The 21,872-nt window shown below is 42.3% G+C and overlaps 1 protein-coding gene across 1 annotated transcript in view; it reads left to right on the top strand.

Moving 5' to 3' along the window:
• The window catches only part of NARS2 (asparaginyl-tRNA synthetase 2, mitochondrial), a gene marked incomplete at its 5' end in the record, with an annotated part of 48,460 nt that overhangs the window by 13,215 nt on the left and 13,373 nt on the right, over positions 1-21,872 (top strand). The window contains 2 exons of the mRNA XM_083854873.1: positions 2,249-2,349; positions 15,633-15,765. Of these exons, the coding sequence (XP_083710999.1) occupies positions 2,249-2,349; positions 15,633-15,765 (234 nt within the window). The remainder of the gene's footprint in view (positions 1-2,248; positions 2,350-15,632; positions 15,766-21,872) is intronic.

Consider the following 21,872-nt stretch of genomic DNA (forward strand, 5'->3'; position numbering starts at 1 on the left):
GTGCAGCTGCTAATTATGGAATCTCCCCTTGCTGAAAGTGTCCCTTCTGAACAAAAAGGGAGGCATTTAATTTCTCCTGCATAGAAAAGTTTTCTGCGTGAGCTGTGTTGCAGCTCACAATACCCATTGTATCAAGTATTGTGCCTTAGGATGAGAGAGAGCAAGTGAGCAGCTGTGCAGAGGGGAGGAGATCAGATGGTGAAGGGGGCAATAGAATTTTATCTAAATATTGCTGTGTTTACTCTTCACCTGCTGTCAGAAGCCATTTGGGAGGTGCGCACAATGCAGACATACATCTTGGGATCTCTCAGTGACCTCTTCAACAATCTGCAGATTTCCAGAAGCCCAGTTGAGTTGTTGATTGTCTCACTTTCTCCAGTCATTTACTGTATTTCTATTTTCCTTATGCCTCTCTGAGATCACATCTGATTTGGAGAATGAAAAATGACACAAAGTCATTATAAATAAACCAGGCCCCAGCTCCTGGAGACAGCTGTATCCTGTTTGTGGATTTGGTGGGAAGCATTGAGATTTTGTGGCTGATTTCTTGTTCTTTTCTTGCTTCCAGTTTTTCTCTTTCTCATTGTTTAGAAGTTGCATCCTACAGGATTAGGTAGGATTTTTCACTAGTGAAACAAGGAATGTCACTGAACTAATCTTGCAGGGAAAGAGAAATCAGAAACCTTGGCTCTTCTCTTTAGTGTTCTGGCCATGGTTCTGGGGCTGCAGCATGTGAATGCCTGATGTTTATTAATATCCTTATTGTTTTTGAGCTCTGAGTTTATTTGATGAAAACAGTAGGGGCCTGCTTCTGCACCCTTGGAGTTTGGTGTTTGGTTTTTTTAGAATCGCAAAACCTCTGAAACAAAGGAAGCAGTCCTGGGGTTACAGCCACAAATTGTCATATTTTCATTGATCTCTGTGGAACAAGGCAAGCTTGCTCTTTTCTTCAGTGTGATGCTGTGAAGAGATAAAACTGCCTTGTGATCTGAGCTTTTTGGAAGTCACTGTTTTATCTTTGTGATGAGCAGCAGAGCTTTTGGAGAACAAAAGCAACACCTTCATGCTTATTGAGAAAAATGGCACATTGTAGACTTTCAAAGGCTGGTGAACAAGGCTCCCTGTGACAGAGCAAGCTGGGGAATGGGCTAGCTGGAGGCAGTGGCCTACTTAGCTGAACTAGCAACACTTAGCATGACTTCTAGGAGCTACACCTTGAAAAGTGGGTATTTCAAACTTACTTCCGGAGAAAGTCTTTGTTTGGAAGTGAATGTAGATCAGCCAGACCTCTGATTAGCTTTGAAGTTCCGTTCTGTTTTTCTCCTGAACCTTTGGCTCCTCCAAAGTTTAGGGATGACATTGAAATATACAAGATGTTAAAACACAATATCATTTATCTTCATGTTTCTTTAAAAGTCATGGAGTTGTGACCTCTAGCAATCATCTAATCCATCTCACTGTGCTCAAACAGGGTCAGCTGGAGCAAGTTGCCCAGTTACTCTGCTGCTGAGTTTTTTATATCTCCCCAGATAGAGACTACAGCCTCTCTGGACAACCTGTTCTAGTGCTTGACACCCACAGTAAATATTAAAGGTTATTCTTGTTTTCAAATGATTTTTTGTGTGTCTTTTTTAAAATCTGTGCCTATTGTCTCTTGGCACTTCTTTTTTTTTTTTTTTTTGTTTTAGGTTTTTCACAGTGGAACACTGAACTTGCTAAATTTTCTATTACTTGTAGATTTTTATGCTTAAACTATCTGGTGACCTGAAAAAAACATGCAAAAGCTGAAATGAAACATAGTTTATTTTTCACTGCCTATATAATATGTAAGCTGTGATGTCTCCAAGTTAATATTGTTTCAGTTATGATATTTTTGAAGACTGAATAACAAATGTTAAGAGGATATTGCATTGCCTTTTTTTTTTTATTACTGTTTGCCTTTTTCTAGTGGAAATAAATTCATTTCCCCTTGAAAAGAAAATAACACGGTTTTTAAAGTTTTTTTCTGAAAGTCAGTGAGACTGACACAGAAAACACTCCTCAATTTTCTCATCAGGCTTGAAATTGAATTTTGAAGGCAATGCTGTATGAAGCTTCAGACTACAAATGATAGAGATTTTTCTCTTCCTCCTCTCTGTTCATCTTGGTAGGAAAGTGAAAATCAATGCTTTGAAAAGTGGGAAAATAAGCCAGGTGCTGTGTTTTTTATTTAAACACCAATGGTCTGACTTGTTGCTTGTTGTTACAGACACCAAGAGAGGCAAAGGAGTCTGCAGAAATGACCCATTTCTTCAATGTGCCTGCCTTCCTGACGGTTTCTGGCCAGCTCCATTTGGAAGTAATGGCAGGGTGAGCAAAATTAGAAGCTTTGTCTTTGTCTGTGGGATATTCCCAACTGGTAATTTTGGTACCCATTAGGTGTCTGCCATGGTTATCTGCCAGAATTGGACTGAGTGGCAGTGGCTGGATGATGGGCACGGTGAGAGGCCAGCCTAGACAGAGGGCTGGAGCACCTCTTGTATGGGCACAGGCTGAGAGAGCTGGGCTTGTTCAGCCTGGAGAAGAGGAGGCTTCGGGGAGACCTTAAAGCACTTTCCAGTACTTAAGGGGCTACAGGAGAACTGAGGAGGGATTTGGACAAGGGCATGGAGTGACAGGGCAAGAAGGGATGGCTTCAGATTGAAAGAGGAAAGGTTTAAATTAGATATTAGGAAGAAATTCTTTACGTGAGGGTGGGGCACAAATTTACCGGAGAAGCTGTGGATGCCCCATCCCTAGAGGTGTTCAAGGCCAGGTTGGATGGGGCTCTGAGCAACCTGGGGTAGAAGATGTCCCTGCCCATAGCTGGGGAGTTAGAGCAGCATTGTCTTTAGGGTCAATTCCAAAACCATTCAATGATTCTATGCTCTGGAGGGTCTCATAGCATCTAGAGAGTTAATGCTGTGTGATGTATCAGTGCAGTGCTTTTGCATCTAGAAGAGCTTCATATATTTTTGAAGACTGAAGGGATTCAATACCACTTGCACTGCAGGTCTCAAAAACTCAATGTACTTAAATAAAAATAAAAGGAGCAGGTTCCCAGAACAGCTATTCTCCATTATGAATAAACAGATCTAAATTTAGATGGCCCTGGATGCCTTCAAAAATGCCTATAAGAACAACACACTACCATAAAATAAGAACATGAAGCTGTAATGTACTGCATTCTGAAGAGGACTGATTTTTTAATTTATCTATCCTTAGAGAGCAAGGTGCATCTGAGTGATATCACTGGAAAAGTATTTACTAGACAGGTAATCTGCTGAGTTTAGCTTTCTGCTCTATCTTAGAGCAGGCTGTGTACCATTTAAGGGATACAGCCTGATGTAGTAGAGTGAGATTGTATTTCAGGTTGATCATTAGAATCCATGTTCTTTCTTTGGACTTATTTGAATTGTGGAATTACGTCTTTCAGTAAAGGTCACAATGCATGACAGTCAATTAAGTCTAACACAAACTCAAAGTCTAATACAAACTCATGTCATCCCATCTTCCAGGGACCAAAATCTCCCCCCTTAGTTAAACAAACCTCTTTCTCATTAACTTTCCCCAGCTAATATCTGAGATGACGCCAGTCTTTGGCTGCCAAGTGACCTGTGCTTTGGCCGCAGCAGACAGGGCACCAGGATGAGAAACATCCTGTCTGTCAAGAATGTCTAGCTTGGGTATTTCAGCATATCACAGACACTGAGCTGGTCTGAGAAGTGACTGTGTCTCTCAGGGAGAACAAACCAGGCAGAAAAGAGATTTCTGAAAAAATTTATATGTTTTGATTTGTATGCAAAAATTGCCCTTTGAACAATTTCACTGCAGCTATTTATCAGCAGCCAATTAAACTGTGTAACAGTGGTTAATTAAAAAAACTCCAGCACTGATTCTCAACATTGCATATGAGGCATGGGCAGCAAATACCATTAGAAATACAGGTCAGAACTCTCAGATGAAAAGGCCAATCTTTCAAGTTCACATTTTCCAAAGCTAGGATTTTATCCCTCCTGTTTTGAGAAGGTTTCCACTCCACAGTAACTGATCACTTTAAAAGTGTTCAGTTAAAGTCACTGTAAGTTCTTGATGAACCCCCTTGGCACGTGGCAAACAACTGCAGTGCTACCTGCCTGGGATCTGGTCTCTGCCAGGCTCTATCAGCAGTCCAGCTGGCCAGCAGTGATTTGGCTCAAGTACCATGTCTGAGGAGAATCCACATCGCAACTGCTCAGAAAAATGTGCCTTCAAATAAGGGTTATTGTGCTGATTTCATGCCAGCTATTCATAACTTAGTATACTAATTTAATTAATTTATTGGGAAAGTTCAGTGTAGGTGAAGACCAAACCCATTATGAAAGAGAGCTCTCTTTGATAGACTTGACACTTTCACCCTTAGTCTTAGAGTCATAAAAAGTGAGTCTTTCACCTCTAAAATGGAAATACTCGGGTCTTCCCAATAAACAAATCAAATAAAATAGTAATGGTTTATCTGTTTCAGATTTGGTTCCGTGAAATTTACCCTTTGTCTTAGCCAGACTAAATTTTTCATGTTTATAAATAACCTAGTCTTCAAAAATTAGCTTTAGCTTAAATATAATGTGGAGTATTGCAGTCTTAAGGCTCTCAAGAACGCTTTGTTCCTGAGAATTTGTAGGAGAAGACTGAGATAGAAATGCTGAGGAGAACCTTCCCCATCCAGTCTTGACCCATATTCTCTTAGGACTTGGGAGGGAGACAGATCCTGCAGAAGTCAATAAGAAAGCAGAGGTGGAGCAGGATAGGTATGAGAGGCAGGTAGAAATTTGTCCTTGGGGGATGTATGTAGAAGGGGAACAAAGGATCAAGTAAGCGGTCGTCTAATTTGGGGGTTAGCTTTTAGCATTTCAGAGCTCATGAGCAACCTCCAAGCTGTGGTTGGAAAAGGCTGGAAAGGGAGGTATGGAGAAGACTTAGCAGATGAGTCTGGAATCACATCTTCTGTGTCCTTGCAGAGAGTTCATCTGCAGACCACAGGATATCACCTGAATGCCCTTGCTTGTGTGTTGTCCAGGGCTCTGTTTCATGGCAGGGTTGCTTGGGATGCTATTCCTGATCACAGGAGAGAGCAGTGAGCCATTTATAGTTGTTTTTTTCTTTGAGGAAAAGTGGGAAGAGAGATGTTCCTGTGTTTATTGACGGTCTGCTGTGCTATGTGTGCTTGTTATTAAAGGCAAGGTCAGAGGAGTTCATCTTGTCTCTCAGTGAAACACAAACGGCCTACTTGGCACAACTTCTCATTTCATTGTGCCTCATCTTAGCAGTGACGGCATCTAGGTTGTCTGCTCAGTGTGTCTGAATCATTGTCAGCTGCTGTAAATCTATGGGCTTTTTAAGGTCTCCAGAAAAGTCTTTATTCAGTAGCACAGCTCTCCCCTTCAGTCTCCTCAGTCTCCGATGAGTCAGTAACCAGTGTGTGTGGTAGATGTGTTAGGGCTGTCTGTGTCCTGATATCTGGTTTTAAATGTCATTGGTTTATTGTGAAGTCCATGTGGTATTTCCTTTTCCCCTGATCCTCTGGTGGGGACAAAGGCCCCTTTGGGGACCTGAACCAGGCTGGAGGGTCTGTGACAGCTGAAGATGATTCAGAGGCTCAATGGAGACAGCCAAAGCCAATTGTTGTCAAGAAATACAGCTCACTAGCTGCAGGTTTTTTTCTTCTCCTTTCCCACAGGCTGTACCTGCTCCTGTCTTTTCAGCTCCTCTTGTTAATAGTTTAACATCAGTGGTTTTCCATTGTGCCACATTTCATCCCAGGCACTGTCTGTTCTGCCTTTTGCATGAGCTTAAATAAAATTGCTTTTCCTAAAACCTCTGGGAGCTATCCCCTCCCTAAATGGCAGCATAAGTTATCTCGTCATTCCTTGCCCTCCTTGCCTATCCCTAGCCCTGTTCCTTTTCTCTCTTATCAGACCTTCACTGGCTTTCTCCTCTCTTGTTCATCTCACATTCTCTTGAAGTTCCCTGCAAATGGTTTGAGGGGCAACCTAATAGCAGCCTGTTAGGGCCTGCAAGGAGGTTCTCCAAAGACAGGCCCACTCCTTACCGTGGTGAATGACAGGAGGACAAGAGACAATGGGGGTAAATTGAGAGAAGTGAAGTTCTCAGTGGACATAGGGAGGAAAATAATGGAGAAATCAGTCAAGCATTGAAAAAGATAGAGAAAAACTGTGTGCTCTTCAACAGAGAGGCAGCTAGGGGGAGCCTTGAGCTGGTCTGGCCTCCTTGCTGACCCTGCTTTGAACAGAAGACTGCGCCAATGCCTCCTGAGGTCCCTTCCAGCCCAAGTAATTTTCTTCTTCTAAGTCTTTTCTTGCCTTTGTTCTCCTTGTACTTGCTACCTATTTCAGGCAGAATACCAACTTGGTGAATTATTTCTCTAGCTCAATTTCAGTTCAACATCCCCAGGACTTGTGTTTTCTTGCTAATTTAAAATCTCAGCCTTTCATTCTGACTTCTGCCTGCTAACACCTACTTATCAAACTTGGTTTAGATGCAGCATAATTAATCCCTCTCTCCTCAAGCACATCCCCTTGACTGCTAAACAATCATGTATTCTGCTGCTCTTCTGCCTAATCCAGATATTCTCTGCAATCCTGCAACTGGTTTTGCAGGTTGCAGAGAGGGCCTAAAAAGTATTTCAGTCATCCAGACTATTTTGGCTGTGTCTGCCTGAGTTTGTAGAGAGTTGATCTCAGTGAATTTCCTGTTGTTTGCAGGAGGTACTAAAATCACACTGATTTCAGTTTTAAAATGCCAGTACTTCAGTGTTTTTCAAAGTATGGAGGATGGAGAATGAGAGAGAGAGCTGTCATTTTGATGTTCAAGAAAACACTGCAGAGCTCAAAAGAGGTGTTTGAGGCTGCCTTCCATAAAAGAGGCTTCATTCTCAGCAGTCTGGCAACACACACTCTTAAAATTTGATTCCAAAATGACTTGCTAATGATGAAACGGATTGCATTGTCTTTAAACAAATATTTGCTCTACACTGTACAGTTTTAAATGCTTCTGAATGCAGCTGCAGGAATGATGTCCAGTTGTATAACATTCCTGTTGCTAAGAAGTAACAAAAATAAGTGTAATTATTTATCTTGGATGTCTGAAAAAAATTTCTTACATTTCTTGCACAACATTTGTTTGAGTCTGAGTCATAATGCAGAGTCTTATAATTAGTGCACTAACTTCCATTAATTAGGCTGACACTTAATTGGATCTATAAAAAGCAACCGTGGCATGTCTGGTTTTAATCAATTACTGCATACTTCAGTCTGGTTCATGACTGCTGCAGTGATTGTTAATGACTTCGTATTACTGGGAGGCCAAATACATGAACTCTGTAGGTGCAACAGTGAGTCCAGAGTGGCTAGTTGGAGCTTTACAGTCCACATGGTTATCCTGTTAGTCTTTTTTTCCTCTCCACCTTTTTGAGAGGGTAAGCAGGTAATCTGCTTGCAAGCATGGTAAGTGTGTGCTGAGGATAGTTGCAGTTCAGCTGTGTTCTGGGATCCTCACATGAAAGGCTGAATGCAATTCCACCAGTCTTGGACTATGTCTTCTTTGTGTTACATCCTTGCTGTAACAATCAAGTGCATGTAGCAAGAAAATAATGAGTTTTATGCTCATCTGGTGAAAGGTGTCCTCAGCTGAAATTCTTGATCCTCATTTTACAAATAAGCTAAGTTGAACCGGTGTGTTTCTGTCCTGAATCCAGTGCATAGTCCCTTTTCCTTCTCTGAATAGCTAGTCATCCCTATTCCAGTCAGTGGTAGGTGCTGTAGGATCTGTGTCAGGAGAACCCAGCATCCATGTGTGTGTAGGGTCTTGCCAGCTCCACTTCATCTGTGTCCCAGACAACACTGTGAGAGCTGCAGGGGTTTAAGAAGCTGTGGCTTTGTGAGTGACAGTAAGCCTGTCACACACAGCCCTCTGCCCACATGTTCCTATGCCACAGTAGCCACATTCATGGTGACTTCTGCAAGCTTATTTTACTTTGTGACTGAGGCAAGCAAGAAACCTGCAGGCAGCTCAGCTGACCATCAGTGGCAAAACAACGCCATGGCAAACATGGTAGCTTATGAGAGCATGAACCTGTGTCCAAGCTGCAGCTCCTGCTTCTCAAGGAAACTCTGTACCTCAAGAAACGTGTCCAGGATGAGATGTGAAGTCAGGCTGCTTCATCCCTATTTGATTCCACAGCTTTCCTTAAAATAGATGCACAAATCCATTAGCACATGCCATGAAATTCTTCGATTTCCTGTCATTGTACTAAAGTGGAATAGAATATAGATACATGTTGTAGTCAGCTGAAACATGTTGCATTTAATATGGATTTTAGTAATTTTTTTGAATACAGTTGCTTACTTTGTTTAGGCTTTGGAGGTTTTAAATAGTTACACCCAAACTTTGGAATGTGGCCTAAACCATGACTCTCTTTGTTTAGTAATGCACCCACTGATGCTTTTTCATGTTGTGATTGATACTTACAGAGTTCATAAAACCAATGTTCATCTGAAAAATGAAAAAATTAAAATTAAGTATCCTCTTCCTGGCTGTTATAATGCAGTTTCTAAAGAACATGAGTTTTTTCCACTTTGAAAGAAAAAGGATTTAACCCAGTTGTTCCCCCCCAACATGTTGGTAATGTATTTTAATGCCTTAGAGTAGGAGTCAATGGGATGATTAAGTTTGAAAAAGATCTTAGCTACCTGCTTTATTTAAATCTTTGAAACGTTTTTTATCGTTCTTTTGTAGAATATCTCTGTTAGCTAGAGCATGGGAAATGATTATTTGAATAAATCATCAGCTACTCCGGTGGCTTTCATGAACCCAGCTTGAGTTTTCATTGCTAATCGGTCATTTTATTGACTTTAATTAGAAACAATAACATCAAAACTAGGACAAAGCAAGACTCCTCTGACAATGAAGTACAACACTGTTGCATAAAAGGGTGGAGGACCCAGGCTGATGAGGTCTTTGAGCCTGGAGCAGACGACTTGTATGGCTCTGAGTAACCCTTACGTCCTTTGTCTTGGTTTTCCCCTATTCTCCTGCCATCTGCAGACTAACAATCCAGTGTCTAGCTCTGCTGTGAAGTTTAATAAACAAACTTCTGGGTACTTTGCCAGATAGTTCGGGTATATGGGTCACTTTGTTTTTAATTACTCAAGTGTGCCTGGATCACATTCAAGCAGAGGGAGACGACCTGGGAAGGATTCTTGTCCCATCTTCTGTTTTGTGCTGCTGAAGCCAGAGCAGAGGCTGTGGCAAGGGGAGGGCAGGTCCTGGAGCATGGCAGGAGTGTGCTGTGCACATGCGACCTCGTGGGCATCGTGCATCCCTGCCCCTTGGAGGTTGCAGTGAGAGAAGCTGCTGCATTGCTTCAGTCTGACTGGCTGCAGAGGGAAGTTGGCACTTCCCAGTCCCTGTCTGGGAACTTAGACAGCTTTCTTTTTTTTTCTTTTGTTTTTTTTTAATTTATGCATTTATTTTTGGCTGCTTACAAAAGGAAGTACAGTCCCATCTCGTTGCAGCATGAGCTGAAACCTCCGCACACCAGCTCTGCTGCCCAGGCCTGAGCCTCACATAATGCTACAAAAGTCCTTGTCAAGATGCAGCTTTTCTCATCTGCATTTCCCCAGAGGGCAAGCAGAAATGGCCTATGAGGAGTCTTTCAAAACTCATTTTTCTGCATAAAATTCAGTCCCTTTTGCTGCCTTTTCAACAGAATGTGCATTTTCATTGGGCAGAATCCAAACCACCAGACAATAGTAATGGGAGTATTATTTTTACACTGGAGTTAAAACCCAGATATTTCTGTCCAACTCTGACAAGTATTTTTTGACACAGTCTACCCAGCTCAAGGATTTAAAATATTCTGCCTCTTCTCCACACCGCTGGGTATCTGTACCATGCTGTCATCATTAGGAGCCCTGGGCTTCCAGCTCCTCCAGAAGTTAGACCCAGCAAACATTGGGCTGATATTTTCAATAGTTGTCTGTGTGTGTGGTTTTGTGCACAGGGTCAGAACATCTTTCAACAGACAAATTTCAGCATCCCTGAACAATCCCATTCATGTTCAGGGCAAGCACTATAGCAAACTGGTGCATCCTGGCAGCTGAGCAAAGTCACCTGCTTATTTCAGTGGAGGTCCTCCATGCTCAAAATGAATATAATCATTCCAGAACAGAGTGGAATTAAATCAAATGTTTCAGTTTATTAACTTCTTCCCTTCCTGAGAGAAAGGACAATGAGTAGATAAAGCTAAACTCCTGGGCTTTAGGGTCACTTTGCTGAGGGTCTCTCCTCCTCTTACTGACATCATGTGTTGTTTTGTATTTGAGTTAGAAGTTATTGATTCTAGATTTTTTCTTGCAATCTAGATTTTAGTGTATGTATGGCAGGGAGGGGTTGGTGGATTATGGTGCAGGGGAACACACTATTGAAGGGTTACATGCTGTGTCCATTTAGCATGGCCAAAGATGAGATTTGGCACAAGTCACTGTTCAGCTGATCTTGTCCCTGCAGATCTTGCCAGAGTAATCAATATATTTATGTTTATATAGACGTGTGTTGTATTTTGGGGTGACAGCAAGGGCACAATGAAAATTAATTGTTCCCCCTCTGCCATGTTGGTAATGTATTTTTATGGCTTACACAGAAATCACTGGGGTGATGAAGTTTTGAAAAACATCTTTACTCCCTGTGTGTACTGGTGTGGTTTAGTGCTTAGCCCTGAGTCACAGGAACCAGCTTCTGCCTGCAGCTGTGTCACTACTGTGTGGTGTGACCTTGGCATTGGTTGTAAGCTGACTGTGCAGGGATTCCATCTTCTTGATTAATAGCCTTGTTCAGAGTTATATGCCCTTGGTTCAACAGCACAAATAAGTCTTTATTACCTAGGTAGCAGCGTGGTGTCCTGGCTCAGAAAAGGAGCACAATCCATTCCTGGCTTGGGAACCATCAGCACAATTAATTCTATTTGGATTGCACTGTAAAAGTTGCCAGCAAGGCAGAGACACTGAGGCCTACAAACATAGCATGAGTTTAATTAAAAGAATGATTTGAAGCAGCTTTGGGTACAGATACTTATTACTTCTCTATTGGTTCCTCTCGCTTCCTCTGTAATGAAATGTCAATGAACTCAAACGCAATGAGCTTTCATTCTGCGTGGCAGAAAGCTCCCAAAGGTGGCTGCTTCTGGAGACTGTTTTAGTAGTGTGTGAAATAAAGGTGAAAGGGGGGAAATTTCTCCCTTCCTGACTGTTCATAGGGTGGAGAATACCAGTGTAGCCTATGCAACAGTGAGCCTCCACTGTCCATGCAGAGGATGGCTGTGCCCCAGCAACACTTCCAGGTACTGCTTTGGTGTCCAAAGGGACACCTGGGAGCCTGCAGCTAAAAGCGGCTTCACTGGGGTGAGCAAGCTCAGCGTTTAGCAGGATGGGCCCTGGCTTTTGATGCATCTCAGTGTGTTGGAAGGAGTGCTGTGGATATTCTCTTGGCCTCCACATTAAGCTCTCAGATTTTCCCAGAGAACTGGGCAGAGCAAAATACAGTCACAGAAAGGGAGCAATTAATTAAGCGGCTCTGTGCCTTCTTGTGGTGTCGACCCCGGCAGTGCCTGTGAACTGCATAAATGCACTCGGGCTTGCTGTCCAGAGCTCTGATCTGGGCAAAGCTGTCTGCAAAAGGATTCGTTTCAAAGACTCTCTTGTATTCTTTGGTAGCACGTACAAGGACAGTGTTACAGACATTACTGCTCTGCCTGTAATGGCTAAGGAAAAAGGCTCAACAGATTAGTGGGCTTTTTTTTCCCTCTCCTGTGTGTATGCTTTTGTTGGAGATGAGGAATTAGCGCTACTGATTTTTTTTTAAAGACTCTTGAGTGCCCACAACCCAAACTGACCTAGGCACTTTTGGAGACTTAGACAGAATTTTCAAGTTATTTTTAAATGCTGGAGGACTTGCAGAGGTCTGGGAATGTTAAATGATTGATTATTTGCATCACAGAGCATAGGAGTCGCAGCCCTGCACTGAGGCTCCATTGTGCTAGGTGCTGAATGCACACAGAACAAAATGACTGGTTTCCTCTCAGTACCATGAAATCAGAGCAGAGTCAACTCCCATCCCTCTTTTCTGATATATCTGTACATGCTCAGTGTGATACAGCAGTGTATCAAATCACAGATATCTTTTTATAGCAGATGAAGTACAAATAAAAGCTTGATTTGTATAGTGGGCATTTGCTTAATATCTTGAATGGCAGGGCACAGTAAACAGTATATAAATGCCTGGATGGAAAACAATTGTTCACTCACAGAGCTGATAACAGTGACTATATGTATTTTTAGCTGTATTTCTCTGTTATGTCCAGGCCTCTGGTCAGTGCTACATTGCTGTTACCAGATGACTTGCATTTGCTGTGCTCCTTTGATCGCTTTGCCAGCATGACATCTGGCTAGTTTCCCTTTGCCAGAGTCCCAGGATCCTAGTGGAGTTCTCACAGTTACTTGTATCTGTCTTTTTCCTTTACAGCTAGCCTGAGAAATGACTGATTCCTCCCCTCCCTGCAGATGGGGAAGGGGGCTAGGGGGTGAGTGTTGTTTTTCGATTTTTCAAGGGTCAGACAAGTTTAGCCCAGTGATGTGAGGTTCTATGGGCTATCAAAAAGCCCTTACCCTGACTGTCACCTTGAGATAGTCCATAGAGTTGCAGTGCTAATGGTTTGTTTTGTAAACATAGGTGGTTTTCTGTGTACAAGTGCCTAGAGCTGAGGAAAGACAGAAATTGGTTCCTGTGGGAGTTCTGCACTTGCCCTCCCCAAAAGCTGTCTTGGGCACAGAGAGGCTTTATTCTTGCAATACAAAATTGATCTCTGACTATGAAGTGTTTGACCACGGCTGACATCTTAGAGCAATAAGAGGGTGGGGTGGTTTTTTTATATTATTTTTGATTGCTTTTAGGTATCTTGCAGTCAGGAAGCCCCTTGAAAGATAAGTGACTAGTCATCATGCTTGGGCTGCTGATCAATAGGAAATAAGTGCAGTTCCAAGTGCTCTTAGTAGCCTGCTGGAGACTGTCCTGCCACAGAAACTGAAGTGTCAGTGCTTGTGCATGGACAGCTGCTGAGAAATGTCTCTCCCTGAAGCCAGGCTATTGCTCTGTAGGAAGGGATCTCATGCTAGCCAGCTAGTGTCACACTTTAGTTTTCAATGTTGCTTTGGAGCCTTCATGTCAGTGAGAAATTAGAGACTTGCACATCTGCAGACCTGAATGAGTACTTCACCAACTGTAAGCTTTTTACAATATTTTCATCTTGTGTCTGATCCTGGCTCAATCACAAACTCAACTAGTGACTAAATTCATTTATTTAGGAAAAATTCTTTCTTTAACTGAAGGGCCTCAAATATTTTAGCAAAAGCCTGAAATGTGGGGGCAAGTAGAGCAAGAACCTGCCTCTAACTCCTGTTTCCCACTGCAGGCCAACCTCCACAATCTGACAAACAAAAGCTTTTGACCAGTTCTGCCTTAAAGATAAAATGATTTTGACTGTGTGACTCACTGTTTTGTATTTGTTGTTTGTATTGCTATAGCAGTTGAGGCTCTTAAACTTTGGACCCAAGACCTTGTTGTACCAGGTGCTGTTAGGAGCATGGGAAAAAAAAAAAAAAAAAACCAGCAAAAAGGCTATGTGAGTAAGAACATGAATTTCTGTATAACCCAAGACAACAGGTGGCTACAGATGGGGGAATCACAAGGAACTGATGATATAATAGTGAATGACCTGCACAGTGAGTAATAGTCTTGGTTACATCACTTATCTAAACATTGCTGAGGTTTTGTAGATGCTACAGCAAAGGGCAATTTGAAGGAGGATGACGGAGTGACAGAAGTTTACAGTAACATCTCAGCAAGTGAGAAAGGCAGCAGAAGGAAAAGTGGCATGCTGAAAATGGTGCCTAAAGGAAGATGTTTCCTGCAAAATCTAGTTAGTTGGTTGTAAATGCTGTGGTCATATATGAGAGAGTGCAGGTAAAAGAGCAAAGTGGAGACAGAAAGTGTTTTTTGGAGAAGGGTAAATAGAGCCATGGGGAAAAGAAACCTACAGGCAGGCTATGTATTCAGAGTCTTGACCTCAAACTTTCTTCTGGCATGTTTGCTACTAGCAACTCAAGGAAAAAGAAAGTGCTCTTTCTTTGGATCATAACCTTTAACCAACATGTGACAGGAGGGAACAGATGAGTGAAGCAGAATGTGTGTGTTCCTTTATTTGTAGCACAGATGTCTCCATAAGGGGCAAAGGAAAAATGCTGCTTTTTGTAGTGTTGTTTATTTAAACTTCAGTTTAACAAAATTAGCCTGTTCAGAAACTTCAGTGAACATCATTTTTAAGTTGAAAGCTTGCAGAGCAAGATGTCAGCCCCAGCAATTAGGACGCATCCTTTCATGAGTGTCAAACTGTGCTTAATCTCTACTGATCGGGTTCTTTTTCTCCTGCACTCTGTCTGCAGCTAAAAATAACATCAAATTAAAGATGTACCAAAGATAGCAGCTGCCCAGTTCGTGGTTTTTCTGAAGCAGCTTGCTCTCTTCCCCAGTCATGGTTTTCTTCCCATGCAGCATGAGAGGAAACACAGACGTCATGGCATGTATTTGCAAGGCTCTTACTGGCTTGAGGGTGTCCAGGAGCTCAAGTGCTCCTAGATCACAATGTAAAAGGGATTGCTTGCAGTGCAGCTTCCCACATAAAATCAAAACTTTTAAAGGCATGTTGGTGTTTGATAGGAAGGTTTCTCATGAAGGAAGTGGAAACACAGCATGACATGACTGCAGAACAAGAGAGGATGTATTTAAATAGGCTTCCCAGAAGGTGGCTGGAGAAATGGCTTCATAATAGGAAATGCATTGGTTGCTTCAGCATTTAACGCTCTCCCAGATGTGTTCTATGCAGTAGGGACCGCTTTCAGCTGAACCATTTCTAGCTGTGTGGAAGAGCCCAGTTCTTTGGCTCTCTGAGCAATGAACTTCAGTCTTACCAGTAGAGGGGGACTGCACGCCATACACTTCCCATCCTGCTGGGCTTCACTGGCCACCCCTCAGTGCCCACCAGCCCAGCAACTCCAGCAGCACAGCCCACTCTGCTCTGTTCAGCACTGGGGTCTCACAGCACCTGTGAAGGTCAGGCATTGCAGCCAAAGAAATGTAAAGGCACATGGATGAGGCCAGCATGATTGGTATAGTATCTGCATGCTTCTCTAGTTATGTGGTTCTGCAGAATGCTGGGTTTTATTCCCACACAGTTACAAAAAATGTCCTGAGCATGACTCGTGTTCAGAGAAAGCTGAAAAGTGTGTGTGTGCAATGTCTCTCAGTCACAAGATGTGAATAACCCTTCTCCATGCCTGGATAAAGGAACGTAACAGCAGCTTATTCAGCAGTGCCATTAAACTGCTGAAAGATGAAATGGAAGCATGATTGTTTCTAGGTGCTGGGAGAAAAGTGAGGAGGTCTTTAGGTATAACAGACCCAGTTGTGTGCTGGACCTGACCTGCCTGTTCCCTGCTGCCTTGCAGGGCTTTTACTCACGTGTTCACCTTTGGCCCGACGTTCCGAGCGGAAAACTCTCAGAGTCGCCGGCACCTGGCAGAGTTCTACATGGTGGAGGCTGAGCTGTCCTTCACTGAAAGCCTTCAGGACATCATGCAGGTGGGCACTCCAGATGTCTAAGCAGAACTGGTACCTGACTTTCTTCCTCCTCCCTGAGCTGTGCTCCTTGCCCTCAGCTGAGGTCACAGCACCTCTCACCCTGTGTGAGCCAAGTCAAGGTTGCACAGGTATTTCCCAAGGAGGAGGGTTTGCTCAGCAGAGATGAGGCCATAGAGGGGGATTTGGAAGGGAGGATAAAAGTGCACACAGCCCTTATCTGAATGGGAAGCTCCACAGTAGTTGTATTGCCAGGGAATGTAAACGTGCTTGACTAGTGGTAATGAGTGGCACTCTCCCTTTCAAAATGTTTAGCACCTTTCCACTGAGTGAGCAGTGTTTCAGCAGTGTATCTCTTGGTGTGCTCTGTAAAGGCCTCCTTGAAATCTGCATTGAAATCTGAAGAAGAAACAACAGTTTCTGGCATACACTGTGGCTTTAGCAGAAGACTGGAGGAAATCCTTAGTCAGCTGGCTTTTGATTTGCCAGGATTGACCTCTCAGTTACAGTTTAACCATGTGATGGATGCCTCTACACCTTACTAGTCTCACCATAAGCCACTTATACCCAGTAGGACTTGTGAGTAAACATACACACACACTCTCATTTATCAGATAAGCTCTGTGGAAAGTGATTGGAAAATAAAGAAAAATACTTGAAGGACTGGCTGCAGATTTATAAAATAACATCCAGGTGGTGGTTTCTTCAGCATGGGTCATAAACAGTGCTGAATCAGCATGGCCTGAGAGCAGAACTGACGTGCTCTGTATGCTGCTTGTGCATCTAGGCTGTCTGGATGGCCCTGGGCTGTGTGGACTAACCCATTGGGAGTCTGTGCTCCATCATGAATAGCATCCTGTTCTTTCTTTTGTCTCTCTTTTCTCCACGGCTTTGTATATTCGTAGAGCACAGCCTGTATATAAGTACACACCTTAATTCCTGAGCCCCCTGTTTCTCTAGGTAATCAGGAGTCAAGTGAAATCTTCACTATTTTTATCTAGTATAATAATCAGGGTCTTCTGTTAAGTGGTGTTTGAGCCCTTCAACACAGAATCAACATACCTTGTGCAGAAAACCCTAATTTCCAGGCTTTTGAAGTATAGACAGCCAGTTCAGACAATGCAGAAAATTAGACTTGAAAACTGTTCTGGAATTTGTATGGCTTTTATTTGTAGGGAAAGGAGGAACTTTCCCTCTCAATTTTGCCTTTGTTGTTGCTAAATATTTTGTGAAGTCTCAGTTTGTGCTCTCTTTTAAGCCTTCCTTCTGTCCCAAAGTCTTTGACAAGCACCTTTCCCTATAACAAAAAGTCTCCTAGCAGCCATTATTTTGCATTTTTCATAGTGAGTTTGTATTGCAACAGGTTTAATTTTGTGGTGTTCTTACTTGGGGAAGTGGAGTTCCCATTTGGTTTATTTTTAAATCATTGGGCAATCTCTCTTACAACAAAGCAAACAAAAAAACCCAATCAACAGAAAGCCCTGCTAGTTGCTCTAAAGCCTAAGTGTCTCTCCTGGTATAACTGACTTAAATTCAGCATTCTCTTATGTATCTGCCCATCGGGTATTTTGTCGGTTTGTTGTCATCTGCAAGTTCTTTATTTGGTGCAGAAAGCCTTCAGGGCTCTTGGCCAGAGTTATTATCTGAACTTTGTCCTCACATAAGGAGCTGGATTGTTAAAAATTTATTTTTAAAATTGCTATTCAACATTTGGACTAAGTATCTCTCACTCGAGCAAGTTACTGTGCTGGGAATGCTCAGCTTCTTCAGGGACATCTTGAACTATTTGCTTATATACCATTAAAGAGCCTTGCTACAAAGATGTGCATGTTTACCATTCACTGGTGAGGCTTGAGATCTTTCAGCCAAAGCTCCAAAAGAAACAAAGTTTACATTATGAAATAAAAGGGAAAAAGGAGATTTAATAACCAAGCTACATGTATTTGGGAACAAAGAGCCTGAAGTCTTAGAGCAGCGGCTTTTTTTCCTCCACTGTAATTGCACAGAGTAGGGCTCAGTTATTCCTAAATTAGTAGCACAGTTCTTGTGAAGTCTCATGTGTCTTAATCATGCAATCTAAATTTCTGTTCTGTGCCAAAATGTGTTTTAGTGCTATAAAGAGGCTTCAACTCTCACAGTACTGGTTTCACAATACTTTCTGTGGAAAGTCCCATGTGCTCAATGCAGTACTTTATGCTGCATGGCTGGGTGATAGTATTTCTGCTTTAGTGTACAGGGTACATGTAAGGGTATCTGAGGAGAGACCTCTTTTCATAAGTCAAGAAATTGGGCCAGGTTGCCCCAAGCCACTTTCCCTCCAAAATGGATGAGAAAGAGAAAGATGTAGAAAAAGGTCAGGTAGACAGTAGGAGAGGTCCAGTTGTGGAATTGCCTGGACTCCCTAGAGCCATCAGCCCACCCAGTACCTGAACTAGTGGTCTGAAGGCTCCAGTTTCATTTGTCCTCTGAGATGCCTGTTATCACTCTCTCCCTTCAATGCTGTGTGATATAGTTGTATTTGTAGGCCATTATCTTCAATTTTTCATTTCACTATATCAGCAGTGTAGTATATTTAAAGGATCCCACTTCACTCATGACACTAATGGAGTTTTGAAGAGGCCATATGATACAGTCATTATTGAATTTCATCAAAAGCACATACAAAGCCATGCTAAAAAAGACATTATTTAGTCTATAAAGTTAGGAAATGCAAGAAGGAACTTTTCCTGAGGGCATTGTCAGGAGTTTATGCATAGTGTTAATCTTCCTTAACAAGATTACATCCTAGCACTACTGTCTCTTTAAGGGCTGGAGAATATGTCTCTTTAAGATGGAGTATACAATTTAACACTCAGTATTTGAGCTGTGTCCTGAGGGCAGGAGTATTGTCTTCCACTAGTTATGTACTTTATCAAAATTAATTTGCTGTCATTACAGCCTAGTGACATGGAGCATTATTACCTCCATTTTACAGAAGGGAGTTCAGGCATGAAATGAAATCAGTAGCACCGATTCTGGGTGTCAGCTTTAGAGAGCTTGGATCTAAAACATGTATGTGATTTGATTTCCAGACTAGTTTGCACTCAGCATTCTGTCTTTAGTACCTAGGCTGAGGCACTTGGGCAGGTCTGACTGCAGTCTTGAGAGAGCAAACACTGGTAATCACATGGGAAAGGTTTGTTCTAAGAGTTTTGCACAACACTCTTTAGGGCCATTGGGGTATTTGCAGGACTGTAAGTTCCTTGTCTGAAGTGGCATCCAGCTGCCATAGCTCAGGCTTGTTCTCTTCCCTAACTTTTATCAGCATTCAGCTTCAATAGCCAGTGGAGTAGTGGTCTGGCAGACAAGTCTCCTTCCTTGCACAGCATCTCACCAAAATGGGGCCCGAGCTGTTGGTTGTGCTGCTGAGAGAGGAGATTTTATGACCAAGATCAGAAATTACATAATAAAGATGATTATTTGAGCCTTTCTTGGAGTGCAACAGCACCTTCAATTGCTGCTGCTGACTTCTACTGCTGTTTTATTGATGACTTGCTCTGTTTCAACTCTGGTCATAATTTTAGTCAGGAAGAGGATAAGTTGCAGTATCAAAAGATCCAGGATAAAATTAAGCAATACCCTTGGGAGCTGCTCCTAATCAAAATTGAACTTTTAACCATTAAACAAGAGAGCAATATTGGGGACTGCCAATGTTGATACTGTTGAAGTTTCAAATGGGAAAATCAAAAGAGAAAGGCTAAAAGGGTTGAGGGAAGGGAGAAAGCTTTAACCTCTGTCCTCTTTGCCTGGCCCCCTACCAGCACAGTTTCCACATCACTATTACTATTGTGAAACAACCATGTTATCGGGCTTTTGGGACATTTGGAGTCCCACCTCTGAGATGAGCTACTTGCTGTGATTCCAGTGCCCTTTTCCCTGTGTAAATCTCCTGTCAAACATGTTTCTTTAAGAATATGTTCAAACCAATCACTTCACCTTATCTCAAACTCATGTGTTCCCTTAAACCAGCAAGCCAGTGATTACACCTCTCCACTCATTTTCCTATAGCCTACTTTGCAGTTCTTCATTATACTATCTGCTTAGACATAAATTCTCAGTTTGAGAGATTTTTTCCCTCCTTTTCTTTTTTTTCATCAACTGTTTGTACCTAGTACTTGTTTGGAATAAATAAGAGCAGTGAGGAGGCCAGTGTATGACCCACGTGTCTGTCTTTTTTGCCAGGATAAAACCTCAGTCTCAAACCTGGAAATATTTCTCAGATTGTTTTTCCCATACCACCCACATCTTTTTTCCACAAGAGGAAGCTGCTTATGTTGAATGCTGTGGGAACCTAATTGTTACTTTATCGCACAGTGAAGAAAAAAAGTGCTAATTAAACAACATGCTTTTCCGAAACCAGATGATACTTTCATTTTCTAGAAAGAGGAAGCTTAATGTAAAATCCCTTCGTCTCTGCCTGGTGAAACCAGATGAATTGCTAAGAAGTTTTCTAATTTCATTTGCATAAGCCTTTTTCTAGCTACTTTGAAGAAAGTTCAAAGCTGACTGTTTGGTTATTTGCCACTCAGCAGCAGGAATGCTAGCTTTTCATTTCCTCTGTGTTTGAGTACCAGGAGGCGTAAAACTGTTCATCTGCATATGATAATGCTGTTCCCTTATTTGCATCTTCCCTTTTTTTAAAAGGAGAGCCCAGGTTGATGCAGGAGTCTTGAGTCTGAGTTTGGCTCCAGAGGAATCCAAATGGACTGTTTCACCAGCTTCACTAGACTTGTGGGATGCAGAGGTTGTTCACCTCAGCACAAAGCAGTGTTTCAGCAGCTTGGGGCAGGTGTGAAGGATGTTCATCTAAACACAAATTTGAACAATGTGCCTGAAATCTCATCTCGGCTATGTCAGTAAGCCCAGCTGCTTTGTTTCTGTGCCTTGTGTTCCTCTTACCCTGGAAGATCTGGTTCCTTGGTAAGGCATAGACTTACTGCATCTTCTGGAAATCTGCTGGCTGCGCAACAGGTTCATCTTTCCACAGTCACAGGCTTTGTGGTGTCTAGGGGCTGCTGCTCACCTAGATATCATTAGTGGAAACTTCACTTCTCTCAGCTCTGTAATTAATGAACCAGTTGTTACACTTGAAAAAAATAAACAAACAAACAAAAACCAAACCACAACCAACCAGGAATGTGCCAGAACTTTGAGATGTGCTTTGTTAGGAAAACCTTATCCCATCCTAGGCTGAGGTGACATGCAGCCCCAGCTGCATTGCTCTGTTTTTACAAAGAAACCGAGAATAGGAGGGTGATTTTGAAGAAGAGGTGGGATGATCATAAGTTGATACCCTAATTGTCAACTACCTGCTTTGTGCTGGTGTAAGACTACATGGAGCCATGGGAATTCTTAGTCTGCACAACAACAAGTGTCTTGGATGGTCTGCTTTGCTTAACCAAAAGAGAAAATGACTCTTAAAACAGGTTGATGAAAATGCAGCAGCATCCCATGGGGGGGCTTTTAATGGCATTTTAATTTCTTAATGAGTGAAGCCCGTTTTACTGGATAAGTATATCCAAATTGGATGATAATGTCATTTAGTTAATCCACATTAGTTTAGGGAAATGGAACCACATCTTTTTAGTTTCTCAAACATCCCTGCATTGATGTGTCCTCTGCTTTAGCTCTCTACTCATCTTGTATGTGTTCACTTTGCCCTTACTGCACACAGTCTCTCTAGCTGAGATCTGTTTTGACAGACTTGCTCTACACACTACATGTTTATTCTCTTTCCTTCAGTTTTGCCTTTTCTAACAGCAAAGCATAAATCTGGAATTGTTCTTTACAGGACAGGTGCCTCACTAAGAATTAATCTGAGACTGGACCTACAAATGGTCGTAATGTGTCTGTGGCTGGCCAGAGTTGCTGCTTGAGTATTTTAGCTATGACTTTTTCACTGGAGATACCTGACTGAAGATACTGAGGCCGTCAGCCAACATTGAAGGCCTAAACCCATGGCAAAAAAATAAAGGTTCCAGTCCTCTTCAGCTACTAATCAAGCCTGTTAATTAAGAGTATTAGTGAAGTGGTTCCCTCTTATGCAGTCTGGGCCATGCAGAAGGACAGAA

This window comes from Zosterops lateralis (assembly GCF_965231275.1).
Source record: "Zosterops lateralis genome assembly, chromosome: 2".
Classification (NCBI taxonomy): domain Eukaryota; kingdom Metazoa; phylum Chordata; class Aves; order Passeriformes; family Zosteropidae; genus Zosterops; species Zosterops lateralis.